This window comes from Lepisma saccharinum, chromosome 14, assembly GCF_977018435.1.
Source record: "Lepisma saccharinum chromosome 14, izLepSacc3.1, whole genome shotgun sequence".
NCBI classification, from domain to species: Eukaryota; Metazoa; Arthropoda; class Insecta; order Zygentoma; family Lepismatidae; genus Lepisma; species Lepisma saccharinum.
In genome coordinates this window covers 54837987-54860014 of record NC_139242.1, presented here as the reverse complement: position 1 = coordinate 54860014, position 22028 = coordinate 54837987, and the positions used below count along the sequence as shown (strand labels likewise).

Genomic DNA, 22028 nt, shown 5'->3' with positions numbered 1-22028 from the left:
TAATTGTAAGTCTACGGTCAGTGCACTAAATTGCAAACTTTGCTTTTGTAGTTTTTTGAAGTGGAAGGCCGGCCAAAAGGGAGGTCATCTTAGACTGATTCGCGACCACCTTTGAATCTGTTGAACCAGAAAGAAACATTTTACCAGCTCAGACATTTATCCCCAAAAGTTGTTTTTAACCACTTGCCTGATTAACCTGAGGTAACTCTGAATTTGTTTTTGCTTTACATATTATTTACCAGAGTTACCTAGTTAAAATCGTACAACTACAGTGCACTTATCTGCCTACCTGGACAGTCTCGTTTGAGCTTTAATAGGTGTTAATTCCCATTTTGTCCACTAGGTGGAAAGTGTAGATAGCTTGTCGCGGTACTGCTGCCATCTACCGGATTCCCGTGACACTACGTAGTTGTCGCCTTTCTAGTGATGCGAGAGGAAAGAAGATTCGTCGTGAGTCAAGATACTATTGCCCACGTTGCGATGTTGCACTCTGTGTTAGCCCATGCTTTCGGGTTTATCACACTGTGGGTAACATATGATGTGATAATCTGTAAACTTGGACAGCATTAAAATGTGGACATTTTATTTTCGACAGTTTATATGCTATTTTCAAACATTTGTAGTACTTTTCCTTATATGTAAGAGTTAACTTGGGTTAATAATTATGGAAGATTTTAGAATAGTTTTGACCTTATTTGACCCCAAAAATAGAATTTTGTTATTGTTCCTTAATTGCCGATATTGGTACATTACAAACACACAATAAAAAAAAATGTGTAAAATATGGACCATTTTTGGGAAAATAATGTGTCAGGCAAGTGGGTTAGAATTCATAGGTCTCGGAAGCTGATTTCCCCGTTTTAAAACAAAATTCGACACAAAATCGTTGTTCCATTTTTTTTTTTCCATTTTGCAACTTCAATAATCTGCCGAGAACCGACAACACATCTTCACTCACCAGGTTTCCACTCTACTGAACAAAGGTATCGCGATGATCTTTCCAGGATGTTTCAAGGTCTAAACAAGCTTCCCCTTCCACACCCTTGGGCAGACCTAGTCACTTATTGAGCAGTGGTGCCATCTGTATTAAAACTTTTCAATCACACCATGTAGATCGTGTCGGTGATATATCATCATGATATTTGGCGATATATATTGTGTGGATGATATATCGCTGATGTCAAGATACGGAAAAAAATATTGTATCGTATCGTTTGTGATGATATTTTCTTGATATATCGCAATATCAAATTTCTGATATTGTCCGTTCCTATTATTTGCCCATCCCACCCCTTCACTTGCACTTCTCCTAAAACCATAAACACACAACTAAATTGTCATTGATCCAGAGCATTCATGGCCTAATAAAATGTACAATTGAAAATTTTTGAACAATGATTGTATTGTGAATCATGAAAGGCCTGTGCATCTGTACACAATCAGAAATATTTGACAGTTTCAAATTTCACCTAAAGGTGACAGTGTATACTGCAAGAAAGAAAATAAATAAGAATAGCAATTAGCCGTAACAAAGATTATTTTATTTTCAAGGCAAAATGTATGGTATGTAGGAACCCAAGAGAAGTGTAATGTATTTTCACTGCATTATACTCGAAATGTAATCTGAAATGCCAGAGAAACTATAACATAATAAAATAATTTCATGAAATCTTATTTTCACATGTACATAGGTAGTTGGTTTCATTTTGTTTATATCTAAACTACAATTAAGATGAAAACAAATATTACATTTTATTCTTGGTTGTGAAATATATTTTATCACATAACTCAATGCTGTAGAAAAATATATATTATTATGCAGACAAGAATGTTCCACCTCTTCTCCTTTCCTTTCTCGCAAGTGACAAACACATGGGTAATCTTTCCACGTTGCTTCTGTTCACCACAGATTAGGAATTAATGTGTGTTATGATTGGTCGACAGTTTGTCATGAAAGTTTTTTTTAGAACTGTCTCTAATTAGAAATCCTGGGATGGTAACTACTAATGTGAAAAAAAAACATGGCATTCATTCTGACTTCACTGACTTTAAGCATGGCATACAATGACGTGTTTGTTTTATTTGATCGTGTATGGATAGCTTTAATCACTTGCTATATTTCGGTAAGTTTCTTGCAAATCATAGTGCAAGTAATACCGTAATGCTCCTGTAAATTGCATGTACTGAACTTAAAATTGTAGTATACACTAAGTTTTGAAAATGTCAGAAATGGTTAGCTGAGTACCCTGTGCATTTTTTTAAAACTAAAATTGTGTGAGAAAATGAGTGTGCACGAATTACGTGGGTATCGAGTTCATAAGTAGATATAAATAACATTCATCCTGAATAGTTAAGCAATCCATTATGTTCAATCTGTTCGTTAATAGTTTCCATGGCAACAAAAGGATAACCTTTAAAACACTTGTATAAGTTACATATTTTGAGAAATTTAAGAATCAACTTTCTTGTACTTTCACAGGATCGAAACTATAAATAGTAATACAATATACTCAATTCTCCATTGTATGTTATGTATATGCTAAAATGATTACACATTTGTTTACTATCACAGGTGAAATTATAATGTGCCATTATGGTATCCTACATAAAGAAGTAACACACTAATTTTTGAAAGATACAAGCTCTGCTCAACAATATTCAGGAAATATGTACTTACTATTTGTCAGAAATCCACTTCAAGCATGGTTTAAGATAGATAGCCTGATAAACCCCACTGGGAACAGCACTATATTAATTATATTGGAGTATTACAAGCTCTTTCTCAAATTCTTGACAGCGTTGAACATGACAAGTATTTAATGAAAAAAAATTGAAATTTTCTTAAAAGAATTTAAAAAAAAACTTTTCATATTGTTTTTTGGTGGTTCATGTGCAAGAAACTAGGCCCACCTCGGAACACCCTGTTATAAATAGGGAACAGATTTCTTAGGTAAAACACATTTTTCTGTTGCTTCAGAAGTCTGCCAAACTCTAGGAATGCCGACCATATAGTTCCAGTGTAATCTGCGAAATCTTCTCTCTCACAAAAATACATAATTTTTCCTTTAGCACATAAAATATACATTCCTGGGGAAAGAACATAAAGGGTATATATTTTAGATATTTCAGACAAATAAAAGTTTCAGAATTCTTTGTGTAAACCCACATTTTGGAGTTAAAGCATACTAAGCACACGGTAAATTAATAAATTACTATTCTATTTGGGACTCCACAACATAATTTTCCCACACAATTGCTTTGTGGAACATTGAAGGACGTTAGTGCAGTCGAAAAAAAATTGAGCTCTATCAGGGACACACATGCAAGTGCTTTGAGACAAATTCCAAAATTTATTAAAAAAACGAAGAAATAATAACAGTTATACAGTTGCTCAGGTTCTGAGTGAACATGTAGGTGATATTGATGGTGTGCATGACATCCCTCACTTCAAATATGCATGTCTGACTACATACGATCAGTTTTCACAATACGAGACATTGTACAGAGATAATCAGTGTGCATTTTCAATGGACAGTTGGAAAATGTGCTTTCTTGTTCATTGTAATAAATGGAATGCAACAAGCATCTAACGTCCTGTTCTCACTTATGTGTATATATTTATTTGTGTGACAGTTTTTGAATAAAAGTAGTTTTTGTCTTGTAGCCACATCTTTCTGCTGTTTTTAGAACAATAAATAAATACTTTTCAGTTTTTTAGCACCTATAAATTCTCTCCCTAGTTATAGTTGCCAAATAGAAACTGAAAATAAATTTTCTACGTCAGCTGCATGCTTTTCTTGGATGCTGTAGTATTTTCTTACTTTGCTTCAGTTTTTCTGCTAAGTACGACAATGATTATAAATGGCCATCAGATTAAAGTGATGAAGGGAAACTTGCAAAGTAATTAATATCAATGCCCAGGAACTGGTCTCAAACTTGGAATCTTTAATTCTGATCTGGCCATCAATTAAGATTATGAATATTACAATGATTGATTGAATTGCTGTTTTTAAGTCCAATTTATGCACAGTATGACATTTAATCAGTACTGGACCTACAGGTTAAAGTGAGATCCGAACCAGTATGTGCCTCCACAGAGTATCGAACCTGGGACCCCTTGATTACAAGGCAGTGATCCTACCACTGCACCATCAGGGAGGCCTAACATTACAATGAATCACTAATAATTTTTCGAAATTTTCCGTCAGAAATGAAGTACTAATGCCTGTTGAAGGAATTCTTTATCATACCAATATTCAAAACAACTTTGACATGATGTATCAAACCTAGTTATAAAAGTTTAACCTTTACTATATGCCATATGGTATCATCAAAAGTAAGGTCGTACTGGCCCAATGATACCATATGGTATCATGGTGCTGATTACAAAATGGATGTGCTTTTTGGACCTTCATACTCTTATGTTTGGGTGGAAACTCTGACACAGGTCTGGAGCAAGCCTGAGAAATTCACATTGATGACCCCCTTCTCCGCATCATATTCATGGCACGTTTCCAAACAGTCTCACATTTTGGCTCATTATTCAACTTGTATGACACCCGGGAACTTGAAACATATTTCATTCTCTTGAGAAACGTCCATTCTTTGAAGGGAATACTAAGGTTTGCACCCTCTCCCCAAAATAGCGCAGAGAAGAGGGGGCAAACTCCAGATTTTTGCTTTTTTTCCCATTGAAGTTCGTGGGCCGTGCTCCCCAAACCCCCTTCCTCGGTCCGGCATTCTGAATTGTACACGTTGGCATGCGCTGATGTTTTAGCTGCAAAACAAAAGTTATCCGATGTAGATTGCTCCCATAGTGCCAGAGTTATAACAATTTTCCTCCAAAGTGTGTTCGAATTTAAAATTCCCGCCAAGAAGCCTGGGCCAGAACGGGGTTACTTTTCTAAATCTACTCGGCCGTCGAATTGCTCAGATGAATAGTTCACTAAAGTGATTGCATTTCATAGTTTCATTTCATATTTCCAATTAGTGTAGATCACCTGCTGACCCTGATTTATTTTAGAAATCATTTTCATAAATAATGACCTCTGTTTTGCTAGATTTACAAGTGTCCTTGACCGAAGGATGATGCTGGTTTCTGGAACACCTGATCTCTTCCCCAGTCTTTCTTGTGTTCAAATGTGTTTGTGGCATGTAGGTTGGTTGAAAAGGTCTTTAATGATTGTTTGCAAAACAACAAAATGTTGAGTACGAAATTGACGAACTTCCATCTGTTTTCGAACAACTATTGTTGTATTAATAAAACTACCTCTTCTAATACCTCAACCTTGTTGATCATGTCCTGCAGTTTTGTAAGTACTGAAGGTTGAGGTCCTGCTGTCCCAGGGAGCAGTATCTCTCCAGATCCAACAGGATGCAACGTGGTGGGACAGAACATGACAAGAAGTGTCATTTTATTTCCGACAAAACAAAATCAATAACAGTTGCTTCTTGTGTTCACTATTAACCTCTACTCATATTCTGTTGCATATATGCAACACAGAAAATAAGGGCATTGTCGTAATGTGTTACATATATGCAACATGCAGCTTAAACATGCTTTTAGCACGTTGTAACTTTTATGTGAGGCTGGAAACACTGACGAAACCTCCTTCAAGTGTTTACAGCCGTCTTGCGAATGAAAACTTGCCCCACCAAGGTCACGGTTTAGTTTGGAAGCATGCTTTGGCAAGGGAACGCTAATTCGCGTTCTTTTCCCATAAAAGTGGGAAGATAAAGGGCAAAGTCCAGATTTTTTTCATGGAGATTTGGGAGTTGCCTCGCCCTCTGTCATTTTCACTTGGGCATTATCAATTAGCATGGGTTGCATGACCTGATGTTTTAGCTTCCAAACAAAAGTTACCTGAAGCAGATAGGTCGAATAGTCTTGAGTTATAATAATTTCATGCACACTATGCGAATTAAGTTTTTTTTTGTAAAAAAACAGAGTTCCACATATTGCCTCATATTCACCTTGTATCACTGCCAGGAACATTAAACAAGTTTGATTTTGTTGCCAGGAGTCCATTCTATGAAATCAAGGCCAAAGTTTACGTCCTTTTCCCATAACAATGGGAACAGAGGGTCCAAGTCTAGATTTTTATTTTCATGAAAATGTGGGGGCACGAGCCCCCAAACCTCCCCCCCTACGACCTGCAGTATTCCGAATTGGAGCATGGTTGCATCCGCTATGCTTCTAGCTTTCAAACAAGAGTTACCCAAACTAGCTTTCAAACAAGAGTTACTCAAAGTAGATTGTTCCAATAGTCTAAGAGTTATAACATTTTATCTGCAATAAGTAGAAATTTAAAATTCACGGGCAAAGACCTCAGCGACACAGGGGTTACTTATGGATAACCTGCTTGGCGGTGTAAAGGCTCCATTAACATGGTGACTGAAGAAGAGACAATTGCTGCATGGGCATATTATTTGTTGTGTTTTGATGACTAGTCTAATCTTCCATAGTTAGTGGATGCGCCAAATAAATCTTTCTAGAGAAATTCGTTTTAGTTGTCCCTAAAAAAGAAACTAACTTATGACATGCTGTTACTTTGTAGATGGTGTGGTATTGTTGTAGGCCGGGTGGGGCAAAAACTCTTGACATATTGTACTTAACAGTGTTAGAATATGTTCACACATGCTTGCACATGTGTGTGTCTGGGCACGTGGCTTGCACATGCTATGCAGGCTTTTTCTTTAAAATTTATTTCCACTTGCCGTTCATTCCCTGAGATAGTTTGCAGCCAGAAAAATGGAACACGTTGGATGCAGTGTGCAGTTGACCTTTATATCTATGTACTCATGGTAAGAATACATTCACTCATTTTGCTATGAATGAAGAAAAAACCCCAGGAAGGTGTATTCCATATGAACACATGCACATGAGTATGTGCATGTACATGTGGATATCATCAGGGCATAAAAATAGCTCGGCTTCTGTATAAAAATCGCTCAACTTCACAATAAAAATTTGCTTGATTGAAAACCATTTTGAAGAAATTCATTCATAATAATTCGGAGGGTATGCTCATTTTTAATATTGTGACCTATTGGGTAGTTGCAAAAACTACTTGTGAGTTAGAAAGTGTATTATGTGCAAAACCAAAAAATGTAGTTGCATTTTGCAACCTAACGATTCCTAAATGCTGCTTCACACATTCTGTTGATGGATAAAACAAAGTTGTAACTGGGTTTCATTCTTGCAGGGTTCAAGTTTATAAATACCTACATACACATGATTTATGTACATGTTGATTAAGTAATTTCAAAAGTCGCATACCTCAGGACAGCTTGTTCAACCCCACGACCCACACATAGTTAAGCCTGTGAATGAAACACACAAAGTGTTCCTTTTGTGTATCACTGAATTGCCTCCTTGCCAAGTAACCAAAGTTTGAGGTGTGACACAAAAAAAGAGAAATTTACTGGACTCGTAAGTTCTGGTACTTACTGCATTAGTGCCTGTTGTGCCCATAACCTTTGAAGTAGTTCACTTCAGCATTCACACAATTCTGCATTCGCTGCTGCTACTGTTGGTAACAAAACTGGAAGTCATTTTCTGAGAGTTCACTTGACTGCTTCAACTGCATCAAAATGTGTTCCCTTGAGGCCAGACTTTAGTTTTGGGATTGGAAAAAGTCACATGGTGCCAGATCCGGCAAGTAGGGGTGATGTTCCATGACAGTAATTACTCGCCAAAAATTGCTTGACAGACAGAGCCTTATGGGTCGGTGCATTGTCCTGGTGCAAAATCCATCAATTTTTCCACAGTTGAGGCCTCTTTCTCCTCACCTTTTTGCGAAGTCTGGTCAAACCTCAATGTAGTAGTGCTGATTGACTGTACCTCCAGTAGGAAGCCCCTCAAACATTACAATTCCATAAATGACAACGATGCTTTTTTTTTTTTTTTTGGAACCAGAGAAGTATAATTCTGTTTTCAACAAAACTTTGCTCTGTTGTAGGAGTGTGCCACTGCTACATACTACAATTTTTCATTCATGTTGGTCTAATGTGTTGGCAACAATTGAAATTTTCAATTGTCTTGGGGCGTTACCCCCACACCCCCTATATGCCTTCATGGCATGGTGCTAAGCACAGGGGAACACTTTACCTTTTTTCCCCCCTACTGTGTATGAATTTCACGTTTTTGAGCTACATTTTTTTTATTGTGTCCAGTTTGAAAATGCATGAGCTTGAAAAGTTCCTGCCCAGAGAGGCTCCCCACCTTCTGTAGGCTAGTCATCAGTCCCTGGCTAGTTAATATCTGCTGTCCATTTTCAGTAGATCCCAAGAAGATGGGGAAGACTGACTACATACCATCCATTATTTCTCAATCTATGATATTTACTTTGACAGTGCAGTTCAAAACAAAAACAGTTTCTGTGGTATCGAACGTTCCTTGATTGGTTCAGGGCCCAAACACACTCTATTTACCTGCCTACAGGAGTAAGTTTTTCCGAAGTTTTCACATAAAAAGTTTGTTCGCTGAGAGCTTTCAAACTAGTACAATCGTTTAGTACACGACTGCAACAATTTTTCTATGGTTAATTTCGTTGCTAGAGAATTTCCTTCAACTCAAGATGGCAACATTTTTAGCATTTACTTCAGCAGTGACAAATTAAAACTTCACCAACCAATATTTTGTGTGTAGGGGGTAATATTTGTGTTTGGCCAGTACTTATTGATATGTTCAAAATAAGGTATTTGTTGGTTCTCACTGGAGTATGACATTTATCAGATGTCTACTGTGGTTAGTTTTGAGGATGTTTTGGGTCCTACTTGCACACTATATCCCTTCATGGCATAGTGCAATGTACAAAGGAGTACTTTTCGCCTTTGAACACTTTATTTATCAGCATTCTGATAGCCATATATTTCAGTCTTTTGACCTTGTTTTAATCTACGAGGGCCACTATTTATATTTTGAGCCTTGGCAACACTGATTGAAGTTAGGTGCGATTTGACGTTTGCACGGAATCGTCTGGCATTATTGACCAAAACGTCCTTCAAATGTTTTGTCAATAGCTTAATTTGTGTTATGTTGCCTTGGAGATTGCGCGACAACTATAAAATGGAATTAACTCATGAACATTTTCGTGCGATGATTTTTTTTACGATTTTCGACGTGGATTATCAAGACAAGAGTGCATCGATCAACTTACTTCCACATTTGGCGATGAAGCCCCATCCTTTGCCACTGTGAAATGCTGGTATAACGAATTTAATCGTGGCCGCCATTCGCTCACCGACGAGATTTGCGAAGGTCGTCCAAAATCAGTTGTTGTTCAAGAAAACATTGATGCTGTGCAAAACCTAATACTGCAAGATCGTCATGTGACATACTGTGAGATTGAGGCAACCATAGGCATTAGTTCCACCAGCATATATAAAATATTACATACATGATCATTTAGCTGTGAGAAAGGTATGTTCTCGTTGGATCCCACACAATTTGACAAAAACTCAAAAAGACGCTCGCGTCAATTGGTGCAAACAAATGCTCAATAAATACAATCGTGGTGCTTCAAAAGACGTATATAAGATTGTAATAGGTGACGAATCATGGATATATGCATATGAGCCGGAACGTAAACAGCAGTCGACTGTATGGGTGTTTCAAGATGAACCCAATCCAACAAAAGTTTGTTCGCGCTTGAAGCACATCGAAACAAATGGTCGCCTGTTTTTTCGGGAAAACTGGTCATGTGGCAACTGTGCCTTTAGAGGAACGTAGAACGGTCAACTCTGAATGGTACACAACAATTTGTTTTCCAGAGGTCTTCGGTCAAATATGGAAAACAAACAAACACCATCGGATCATTCTTCATCAAGACAATTCTTTATACTACATATTTGCAAAAAAATACACTTAACCAGAATTTTTGAACAGCATTTAAACATCAGTTTCTATTTTATGTAGATGTCTATTCTGGAGTCTTAGTGAATGTTAATGATTTGTAATAGAGTTTACAAGCATGAAAATATCTACCACAGCATGCTGTGTAAGTGGCACGGTGCTAAGAAATTTGTCAATCCTGTGCAGCATTCATCATTATCTTTTAAATCTATTCTTAGGTATGGGATGGCAATTCACTTTGATATAAAGCAATTGAATTGAAGTAACATTGAGAAGCCTACAACACTATAAAAATTAATGAGTGCAATTCAGGTGTGCTGTTTGGAAATAAACAGTTTTTTTGTAAATCTTATGTAGGATATATATTAATATCTTTAAATTTTACATTGGCATTATTCTTCAGCAGTATTATTACCCACAAATTCCAACTGTATAACAAAACCAAATTGATAAAGAATACCAAACAAGTCAACAGAAAAGTTGCATTTGCAACCACTGCATATCCTTTATGAGTAATAATGGAGCACACTTTTCACAGTTCTTGTATATCATCCAACACCCTTACCAGTACAGCACAATGAATCATAGTACCATCGAGTTTTACAGAATCTCTGACCAAAAGTCGTCCCAACATTATGATGTCCCAGAATATCAATTCATAACATACATTCTGCCAAACTACAGCTAAAGTATGTTTACACATCCAATTGTCAAAATTAATAAAACATCCGTCCAATAAATTTACTAAAGCACTTAGACTCTCCAAAATGATGCAAATGAACATAAACAATTGAATCACTCACCAAAGTGAGGGCATAACCCTCCCAATGGGTTAACACTAGCAAAAAAAGAAAGGTACTTATCTGAGGGTAAATACTGATCCTAATGATGTGTTTGTGTTCAAGTTTTGAATTTATCACTTGTTATATAACCTTTCCTTTAAACTATGCTGTGTTCTTATTGTGATTCTTATGGTGTGTTTTGTTCTTTCAGAAAAGAAGAAGAGATGCAGCAGGTTGAAGCAGTTTCACAAAACAACACTGTAAGTTCATATAATTTGTTTGTTTATGAAGTTGGGTAATAATCAGTTTTTCTATTCACATTGAGTGAGGTGGGGACGGTAAGCTAGTATGTGTAGTATCTCAGGTTCTCTCCCTGGTATGCTGGGTCTTAAGGACAACTTTCATTCTGACATCTGCTGGAACATATAGGTTGCAACACAGGGTGCACTATTGTAGTGCTATTTCCATTCTAGGAATTTCATATGGTGGCATTCCAAGTGTGAAAGAATGCTTCAGAAATCTGTTTCTTTATTGTGGTTTTTCTTTAGTTTTTTCTAGCTATATACTTTTTCTTCTATTTGTTATTCTGTTGGTGTTGAATGCACCAAATGAACACAGAAGAAAATGACTTGTTTTTTTTCTGAAACGTTATAAGACCCAACATAAAAGAGGCTAATTCTTGTCTTCAGGTGAAAAGACTATTGTGTTAAATGTGTATGTATATTGGCTATAAAGCAACAGTGTTAACCACTACTACATCATCCTTTCTTTTTGATCCCTGGACGGACTTTTTTGAATTGCAGTCATGATTGGACAGTAATCTGAATTTTTGTTAACTCACATTCAGGTATGCCTGTCAGAATTCAAATCTGCTCTTGTTTCCACATTTTAGGATTCTCCCCCAATCTGGGCAAGGGCCTGATCTGGTTTTCAATGTCTATTCATGTTTTTAATAAAAAATCAAGAAAGGCTTCAAGACTTGAACTTCAGTCTTTTTCCCACGTGAAATTAGGTTGGATTCACATAATAAAATTCTAAAAAGTACACTTAATCATTGCTTGTTCTCTTACTTGCACCTTACTTCCCCTCAGCTTCCCTTCACCATCGAAACAAAAGAGAAAACATTGTTCATCCCTTGTCATCAGTTGGAGCCAGTACAAAATGCATAGCAAAAGGATAAACACGTATTTTTTCACTTTATGTGACTATATCATCTGTTCTGAGGATAACCTGAATCTCAGCTGCTCAAGTTTGCTTGGCCGAATGCTGCTCTCGTGTGACATCACATCGAGCAAATCTCTCAGCCCAGGATATTATCCAACCACCGCTTCTTGTTGATGTATTTTACTTTTACATGCAATAATGAAAACAAAGAACATGTTCACGTGTGACAATTAGGGGTCCAACAGTAAACTTTCCCCAAAAATTGAGCTTTTAAAATTTTCCATATTTTCATTATTCTTCGGTGAAAATCGATGGTGAGCCTGAAGAAAAATACATGTAATTTTTGTAAGTTATATTTTAAACTGTAGTATTTTGTATTTGTGCATAAAATTTGAAGTCCATACAGTACACAGTAACAGAGTAGTTAATATTCAGAAAAGGGTCAGATATAGTATGTTGGCTGGCAGATTTTAATTTCTTTGTATATATACTGAAAGGGTTAAGACACTCCCTAAAATTCATAAAGGTTATATACCTTTGTGTTAGACAAGCCATGTAGTTAAAAAATGAACAGAATTAATGATGCCAGGTTGTTTTTCAAGATAAGATGGATGTTGTAGGACTTGCAATATGTTTTCACTAACTCCCTATCAATGGTAATTTTCTCCTCGCAGTAATTTATTTACATGAGGTGTAGACTAGAGATCACTATTCATCACATGAATTTATTAATATAAGTGAAACCTGTATATTGCTCTAAACGCCAATGTTATTCCTGCTGCTTTTAGTACAGAAATATGCTTCAGGGTAACACAATTATTATATGGAATTCCTATCATGCCTATAATTACCTTTCAACTGTCTGTGACTATTTCAGTTATTAGTGCCTATAAGTGCTTGAAATGTTTCCCTAGACTTTTAAATTAACGCTTTAACTGTGAAGTGTGTTTTTTGTGCCACCCCCTTTTTTTTTTGTTTGTTTGTTTTTTTGTTTAGGTTCCCCCATATGTGAATGCCATGAGCACCACCAGAACTTACAATAAATATTAAATAAACAGGAGAACAAATATGTCAGGCATAATGAAAGTAATGAGCAACAATTTTTCATGATCTGAGATTCTGTTTTATTAGAGAAAAGCACATAATAATCTATAGAATTTTCTTTACTTTTCAACGATGTCTCCATTTCTTTGCATGCATTTTCACCACCTTTCTGGAAGCTCGAAAATACACTGACTCACTCCTCTATGTGTTCTCCATCGTCTGGTAGCGTTGCCCTCCTAACTGTTCCTTCATAAAACCGAACAGATGATAGTCTGATGGTGCAATGTTGGGACTGTAGAAATGCTGAGGCAGAAGTTCCCAGTCAATTTTACAAATTTTCTCTGTTGAACTGAGCAGAGTGCGACCGTACATTATCGTGTTGAAGGATGATTTCCGTCCCAGGATGTTTATCCAGCAGTCCATGACGGGAGCTTTTGAAGTATTTGGATATAATGGCGAGCATTTATGGTTATCCCAGGTTCAAGAAATTCAACCATAACTTTTCCAGCACACGGCACTGTCTTTGCTTTATTTTTTGCCAGCAACGTGGAATGGTACATTTCTTGCTCTCCTGCTTTGTATCAGGTTCACAATGATGGATCCAGCTTTCATCACTGGTCACAATACTCAATAAAAAATAATCGCCTTCATTGCGATATCTCGGAAGATGTTCTTGAGCATGGTTTTTCACTGCGTTTTGTAGTGGTCTGCTGTTTAGGACCTAGCAGACACAATTTTTTCAATAGCCTAATCTTGCAATCATTTTCTGCACTGCACTGTGTCCTATCTCAAGTATTGTTGCAATTGTATCCACAGTGTCTTCTTTAATGATGATGTTGACTCTTTCCATGTTGCATTCTGTGGAGGCAGTACATGGGCGACCGCTCAGATGCTGATCTTTGATGTGCGTGTTTCCTTTTTTAAAATGTTATACCCATCTTCTAACACTGCTAGCACCCATACATACATCCCCATATCAACGTTGAAGTCTATTCTGAATGTCAGCAGCAGGAATTCCCCCTCTTACAAGGAATTCAATCACATTGATACTGATTTTTGAAAAAAAATGTTGCTCGTAACTTTCAGTGTGCCCTCATATTAAATATACATAAGAATAAAGAGTGACCATACCCTTTATTAATCCAAACCTCATTGAATCCATGTGTATTTAGAATGCCCTGTGGCATGTTTTCACAGTTCAGCTTTTATTTTTATCGAGGAAGGAAAGTAAAGCTGCAGTGAAAAAGAAAAGAGAAATCTTCCAATCCCTACTTTATTAATGATGTTTGCAGAATAATCTGACAGACTTAGCAAGTCATGGGAAGGTGCCAAACCTAACCTATTTGGAGCTTATAAGCTACAAGTTCCATTGTGATTGGAATTTGACTACGTTAGCATCTGTTTGTTGTGTAATCATAAGCATTTCCGTAATGTGCTTATGATTACACACAATAATAAGTTAGGTTTAAATAGAGGAAACATTTGCCTGTACCCTTGAATTTTTAGCCATGAATTTTTGGAAAGTTCTCCTGAATTATACTTGAATTTTATCATGGTCTTACAGTAGCCACCCTGTGGAGGTTCCAAGATGGAATTGTGGCCTGGGTATGACTGTTTCTTTGTGTATATCCTGTCATGATGAACACAGAGGAATTGTTGACATACACTATAAATCTTTTCTATTATTTGAGCTTAGAACAGAAAATTATTATTGCAGTTTTGCTAGTTTGTAAATGAATTAATAATGTACAAATAAAATATTGTTTCCATTAAATCAAAATTATACAACTATTGTATAATGCTCTGCTAATGTTACGGAAAAATTAAAAAGAGAATCTGAGTTTGAGGTCTTTCATTATTCACACTATTGATCCAGTTGCAGTGGATCCCTGATTTTATGTTTCCAGATTTTACATTTTCTTGCATTACACATTCAATCTTGATAGTCCTACCATAGCAAAATGTTATAAAATTTTTTGTAAGGATTTATCTGAGCTAATCACAAATTAGGTCTCCAGCATGTGAGAACAGTACTTGTTTAATGACAGTCGCTTATGGGATGTTGATCAGCTGTTTTTCCTGCTAGGTTTGTGCAAAGTTTATTTTTAATTTTAGGCATCAAAGTTGTGGGGAGAGTGATAGTCATTTACCCTTACTTTAATTGATAATTTATCTTTCCTTTGTTGTAAATAGCACAGTTATTGAGATATTGTAACGATAGAAAATAATGCTTTCATTTGAAATAGACAAGTACTGGAAGTTGAATAGAATGACTACTTTCTAGGGATTCAGTCCTAAGGGGTCAATTAAGCCCTTTGCTTAGGTTCGGAGCATCTGATGCCTGATGCTTGCACCTTGGTGCATGTTTCCTGCTATGGGAAAAGCATCGTAAGTTTGTCAGATTCTAGACTGTAGGAAAAAGAGAGAGCACTTGAATATCTCCAGTTTTGAAATTTTGGTGCTTACACCATCAGAAGACAGACACAGGCTGCATTACGGGGATTCTAGTAAATTGTGACGTAGATGGGCAGAGTTGGGGTGCTATGCCAAGTTAATAGACCTGCCTGAGGTTGCTAATTATCAAACTTTTTCTCTTTCCAGGAACAATCTAAGCAGGAGGTAAAAGAACCACCTCCAAGAGAAGAACCTATTCTGGAGCCTATAAATGGAGTGGTTCAACCTCCTGTTTCTCCACCACCACATCGTCCTGGACGAGTGACAAATCAGCTGCAATTTATCCAAAAAGGTGTGTTGAAGGTAGTCTGGAAACATCAGTTTGCATGGCCATTCCATCAGCCTGTTGATGCAAAGAAGCTGAACTTGCCTGTAAGTATTACTTATATTGGGAAGTGTATTTTACTATGATAAAGAGTCCCATCACCATACTGTGCTTGAAGTCATGTGTTGATTTCATTAGGTTTTATGCCTTCATTCAAGAAAGTTCATCACACAATGTCGCCCATGACAGCACTCGCACGGGAATAGAAGGCACATGTGTCTTATAATTAATGCCCCTCCAGCCTCCATGGCAGTTGTGTGTTCTTTGTGAGTGTCCTTTCATCAATTTCATCATATAATCACTCATTCCCATTTTTGCAACTAACCAAAAGTGGCAGAAAACATAGTAAAATAAACCAAATCAATTTTGTCAATGAACCTTACATACATCTGCATGTTTGTTATTAAAAAAAATCAGTAGTAATCCCACTTTGACTTGAATGACACTCTTGTTTCACAAACTATGTGCTTTTTGTCAGGGTATGTTTGCATGCAGATAATGTAGCTGGATCTAGTTTCAAAAACAAATTGAAAAGACTATTATTAAATCATGAATAGTATAGCGTAAGTGAATACTTAGATTGTAAATAATTGAAATTTTGTAATTCATTATATTCTTGTATGAAAAATGATATGTTCTGAACCCTCCAAATAACAATGTATATAGTTTGAATGGAGTAATAAATTCAAATTCAAATATAATGTTGTGTTAATTGCAAAGACTCTGCATTTGTATCCTTCCATTATTCATCCTTGCAATTATCCCCAAGAGTGTAAGGCATGAAGTAGAAGAAAAAAATCCAAACCATATTCTGTTTCCATTGATTGCACATTTGAATGCCATTGAAAAGCATATCTATGGATGGTACTTTAGTGTCGTTTCTTCCTCACTATTATTTTCCATTGGAGGTATATGTTTACTCAATGTTCAGGCGACATGACATTTGGACGCATCACTATAATTTTAAATTGTTCAAATGCAGATATTATTTACCATACCACAGTCTGCAAGTTCTTATGTACAGTGATTATTATTATTATTCTTAAAATGACATCTGCGATAATACAACTGCAAAGAACTAAGTCTGTCTTAATGTGCTGTTTTCTGTTAAATTAGAACTTGTTAAAGAATGTAGCATATCTAGCTTCCATTTGTAGTTATTTGTTATCACTACCATTTCAGAAAAAATAGTTTCTCTTCAAATTGTACATAATTTGGAAAACAGGCAATGAACAGCCTGAAAAGTTACGTAATGAAGATGATGATTACATTTTGGGGCATTTACCATCAAAGTGAAATAGTGGAAGTGAAAAGTCAGGTGAATGCAGGATCGGCTCGGTAGATCAGCTGATAGAACAGTAACACGATGTGCCAGACCCCCAGATTTCAAGTCCTGCGAGACAGAATTTGAAACTTAACTTTCAACTTCCATGCACTATTTAGTGACATATATATATATATATATATATATATATATATATATATATATATATATATATATATATATATATATATATATATAAACCAAAGTGGGAGCTGCTTTGCCAAAATTTGATTCATTGGCAAGAAAATCATGTCAAGCATAGTGTGTAACAGGGATGGCCACAAAATCCAGATTGATTTCTGTACTGTGGATAATGTAGATATTTAAATATTTTGGTAAATACAAATTGCTATTTTTCAAGTTCAGCAAGTTATTCTGGTAGGAATAGTTACTGAAATTAAGGGCATAAATTACGAAATAGAGATTCAAGAATATCCTTGTGTGCCTGGTAACAGTGGGTTTGCAGTTCAATACCCTATGGAAGCAAATTGTGGTTTTGATTCGACTTTAAGCTGTAGGTCCAGTCCCAATTATTCTTTCTATGCATGAAGTAGACTTAAGATAAACAAGACATTTGTTGCAGAAGTGGCCTGCAATGAAAAATAAGCAAATAATAGTGATACACCCATATAAACTTACTATTTTGTCTGCCTTGATGTTAGGTCTTACGCTTGCTCTCTCAGACACACCAAACCAAGTCTCTGCCCATCACTCTGGCAGGAGATAAGAGGCAGTGTGGGAGGGAGGACAAGACAGGTTCAGGTTTTTTTGAGCATTCTGTCTCTCACATCTAAGCAACAGGTCAGGGGTGACTGTGCGCTGGTCACCAAAGAATTCCATATTTTGAACTGTACCCAAATCCATTACCTGATTTGTGTTTTGGGTACAGTGGAAGACCTTGTGCATTTATAATGAACTGAGTTGGGGAATAAGGTAAAAATTTAAAGGATATGCGGAGATTCCGTAAAATGAATTAACAAACAGATTGGGTGATGGATTTGCTGAGAATCCGTGCAATAGAAATATGGACATGATTAATAAAAGAACATGTCAGTGTGTCCATGAAATGAATTAACTGTAAAACAATCCAGGTATCATGCACATTCAGATATCTGTATATTTTTTATATCACCTGGATAGAAAATTATCCAAAATCCAGTTTTGCCCATCCCTAGCGTGTGCCAAAAACACAAATCAGTCATGTGTTGATATTAATAAAATGTAATATACGTAAATAGAAATGCAATCTGAAATCAATAAGTAATCCCATTTCCTGGAAAATAAATATCCAATAAAAGAAAATGTGCAAAATGTCCATTATTGTTTATAAAGGTAAAGTGCTCCCCTGTGCATAGCACCACGACATGAAGGCGTATAGGGGGTGTGGGGGCTAACGCCCCACACTTTCTTGATCCGGTCGTTAGTGGGGGTGATGTGATCAGCATCATGCCCCGACTGCCTTTACCCCCAAGGGTTTCCCCCAGGTACCCATGTTATTCGACGCTGGGTGGGCAGCGGGGTCGCTTCCATCGAACCCAGGACCTTTAGCATGGTAGTCAGACATGTTACCGACTGAGCCACCACGGCCACCCCATCATTGTTTATAAGTATTAGAACTGTGAAGTCCCCAAAAGTGGTGGGTGGCATAATAGACCAAGTTAGGTGCCAAACCAGAAACTAAGGGTTGCACGTATCAACTTGAAGCTGCTAATTTTAAACACTGTAGTAAGACATTCTTCTCACAAATCTTAATGCTACCATAGCATTAGTAAATTTTTAAGAATAACTGCACAAGTGGCATCTGATGAACTAATATGGAATTAATTAGATCATATGGATGATTTTTTTTTCATATGTTACTTTGTGAATAGATTGTGATGTGTAACACAGAGCACAAAATATACACTCTTTTGTGTGGTAACAGCAAGTACTCGAAATTGATAGACAATTAACATAATTGTTTTAAAATAACGTGAAACTTTATTTTTGTACAAGGAAATTAATTTTGTATTCCATATTAGAATTTTAAGGTGTTCTGCTCCTCCTCATCATTAATCTTGCACAACTAAGTTTTAGTCTTGGAAGTATTTCCTTCTATGCTAATTGACTTTTTATATGTTCTAGGATTACCATAAAATTATTAAGCATCCAATGGACCTTGGATCCATCAAAAAGAGACTGGAGAGAAATTATTATTGGAGTGCCAAGGAATGTATTCAGGATTTTAATACTATGTTTACAAATTGTTATGTGTACAATAAACCTGGTGAAGATGTGGTAGTGATGGCTCAAACTTTAGAAAAACTTTTCCTCACAAAAGTGGCACAAATGCCAAAGGAAGAGATAGAAGTCGAACCACCTCAACCAAAAGGAACTAAGGGTAAGAAAGGTGGTCGTGTGGGGCCCGGAAGGGGTAGACCTTCGGGAAGTGGTGCTGTTTCTTCCAGTGTTTCTACTACGCCACCTAATTCAGTGCAATCTCCCCCGGTCGCAACGGTAACTGGTACAGTGCAGCTTCCACTTGTATCACAGGCACCAGCTTCAATACCAGGAAGTACTGCAACAACAACAGTTCCCACAACAGCATCAGTTACTCATGGGACTCATAACTCATTACCACAGCAGGTAAAGTGGTCAGTTATTCTGTTATTATTATTGGCATGTGATTGAATGCTAGATTTTTTTACTCTGGTTGAATCTGTTGATAATTTCCGAATTATAAACCCTGTTGTTAGCCTGTACAAAGTGCGGAAGAATGTGTAATATGTTTTGAAGCATATTTCCATGGTCATACCTAAAAACAGGGAAAAATAGGTTAACTCTAACAAATGCCGTATAAAATATGTTTTGATTTGTCAGCGGCTAAATTACTTTCATAGAAGAAATCATATTTGAAGAAACACGAAAAGAAAGTGTCTGCATGAAGTCAGTCTATGTAAATCTAGAGGAAAATTTGTTAAGTGTTTTCCTCATTAGTAAATTGTGACATCTTCATATACTTGGTATTACTTTTAATTTGAAAGTACCCTACCACAGCAAAAGGTTCGTAATTATCGCTATTGATGTGGGTTGCTTATATTTGTACTAACATCAGTTAATATTGAGGGAATACTGGAATTTTGGGACCAAAGTTGCTACCATTGAAATACAGTGTTTTGAAGGATTTCAGTTATTAATAACTCAAAAAGTTGTATTGTCTGATGTCCACTTCAATGTGGGCTCCTTTAGTTGCATCCAGTTGTTTAGCATGTCTGGAGTGACACTCTGGATGCTCTCGAAATAAAGTTAGTGGACTTAGATCACATTACAGACAAACTCGTTTGATGACTTACCCACATGGCTCTAGTTTTCCACAGCTTCTTCTGTGAAGAACACCGCCAAGCCTTAATGGTACTTGCAAATTGTGGGTCTGGCTTATATCTCATCGTTTGTTTTGGAATAAGAAATTCTGTTTTGATAAGCCATACTCATATTATGCTTTGACTGGACACACTCATGTCTTTTGCTTCTACTACTTCAGACATCTAGCAGAGTTATTGAATACTGAAATCCATCAGTCTTTGGAACATGCTGTGTAACTTATTGTATACAACAGTTTCTACGAGGGTCACTATTTATATTTTGAGCCTTGGCAACACTGATTGAAGTTAGGCGCGATTTGACGTTTGCACGAAATTGTCTGGCATTATTGACCATAACGTACTTCAAATGTTTTGTCAATAGCTTCATTTGTGTTGTTTATGTTGCCTTGGAGATTGCGCGACAACAATAAAATGAAATTAACTCATGAACATTTTCGTGGGATGATTTTTTTACAATTTTCGACGTGGATTATCAAGACGAGTGCATCGATCAACTTACTTCCACATTTGGCGATAAAGCCCCATCCTTTGCCACTGTGAAACGCTGGTATAACAAATTTAATCGTGACCGCCATTCACTCACCGACGAGATTCTCGAAGGTCGTCCAAAATCAGTTGTTGTTCAAGAAAACATTGATGCCGTGCAAAACCTAATACTGCAAGATCGTCATGTGACATACTGTGAGATTGAGGCAACCATAGGCATTAGTTCCACCAGCATATATAAAATATTACATGATGATTTAGCTGTGAGAAAGGTATGTTCTCGTTGGATCCCACACAATTTGACAAAAACTCAAAAAGACGCTCGCGTCAATTGGTGCAAACAAATGCTTAATAAATACAATCGTGGTGTTTCAAAAGACGTATATAAGATTGTAATAGGTGACGAATCATGGATATATGCATATGAGCCGGAACGTAAACAGCAGTCGACTGTATGGGTGTTTCAAGATGAACCCAATCCAACAAAAGTTGTTCGCGCTCGAAGCACATCGAAACAAATGGTCGCCTGTTTTTTCGGGATAACTGGTAATGTGGCAACTATGCCTTTAGAGGAACATAGAGCTGTCAACTCTGAATGGTACACAACAATTTGTTTGCCAGAGGTCTTCGGTCAAATACGGAAAACAAACAAACGCCGTCGGATCATTCTTCATCAAGACAATGCCAGCTGTCACACATCTCGTCTAACAACCGACTTTATGAACAGTCAAAAAATCTAATTGATGGGTCATCCGCCGTACAGTCCTAATTTGGCACCCAATGACTTCTTCTTGTTCCCGAATGTCAAGAATAAATTGCGTGGACAACAATTATCGTTGGTGGAAGATGCTGTTGATGCATTCAAAAACCATATTATGGAGGTGTCTCAAGAAGATTGGAAAAACTGCTTTGACAAATGGTTCGAACGAATGCAAAAGTGTATTGACCATAAAGGAGAATACTTCGAAAAACAATAAAGCAGTTTTCAATGCCAAATTCCTGTTTTTTCATTGTTAGGCTCAAAATATAAATAGTGACCCTCGTAATGTACCATTTTTTCTGTTCTATTCATATTCATCCTTATTATGGTAAGGCTGTAATGGATTTTTAAAAATCATCTGCGTCTAAGGCCTGGACCTTACCTGTTTCATCATCCATCATAAACATAATTATCTGTTGAAGTAGGAAAAAGCAAATTGCAAATGCTACTATTTTGCACTAAAGCAAATCT

General features: G+C 36.6%; 1 protein-coding gene across 5 annotated transcripts in view; it reads left to right on the top strand.

Annotated features, from left to right (window-relative positions):
* Window positions 1–22028, top strand: part of LOC145998897 (bromodomain-containing protein 3-like) — a 165140-nt gene that overhangs the window by 30510 nt on the left and 112602 nt on the right. For all 5 annotated transcript variants that reach the window (XM_083135628.1, XM_083135627.1, XM_083135631.1 and 2 more), the window contains 3 exons: window positions 10850–10898; window positions 15448–15672; window positions 19074–19574. In XM_083135628.1, coding sequence (XP_082991754.1) covers window positions 10863–10898; window positions 15448–15672; window positions 19074–19574 — 762 coding nt within the window. In that variant the 5' untranslated portion in view covers window positions 10850–10862. The remainder of the gene's footprint in view (window positions 1–10849; window positions 10899–15447; window positions 15673–19073; window positions 19575–22028) is intronic.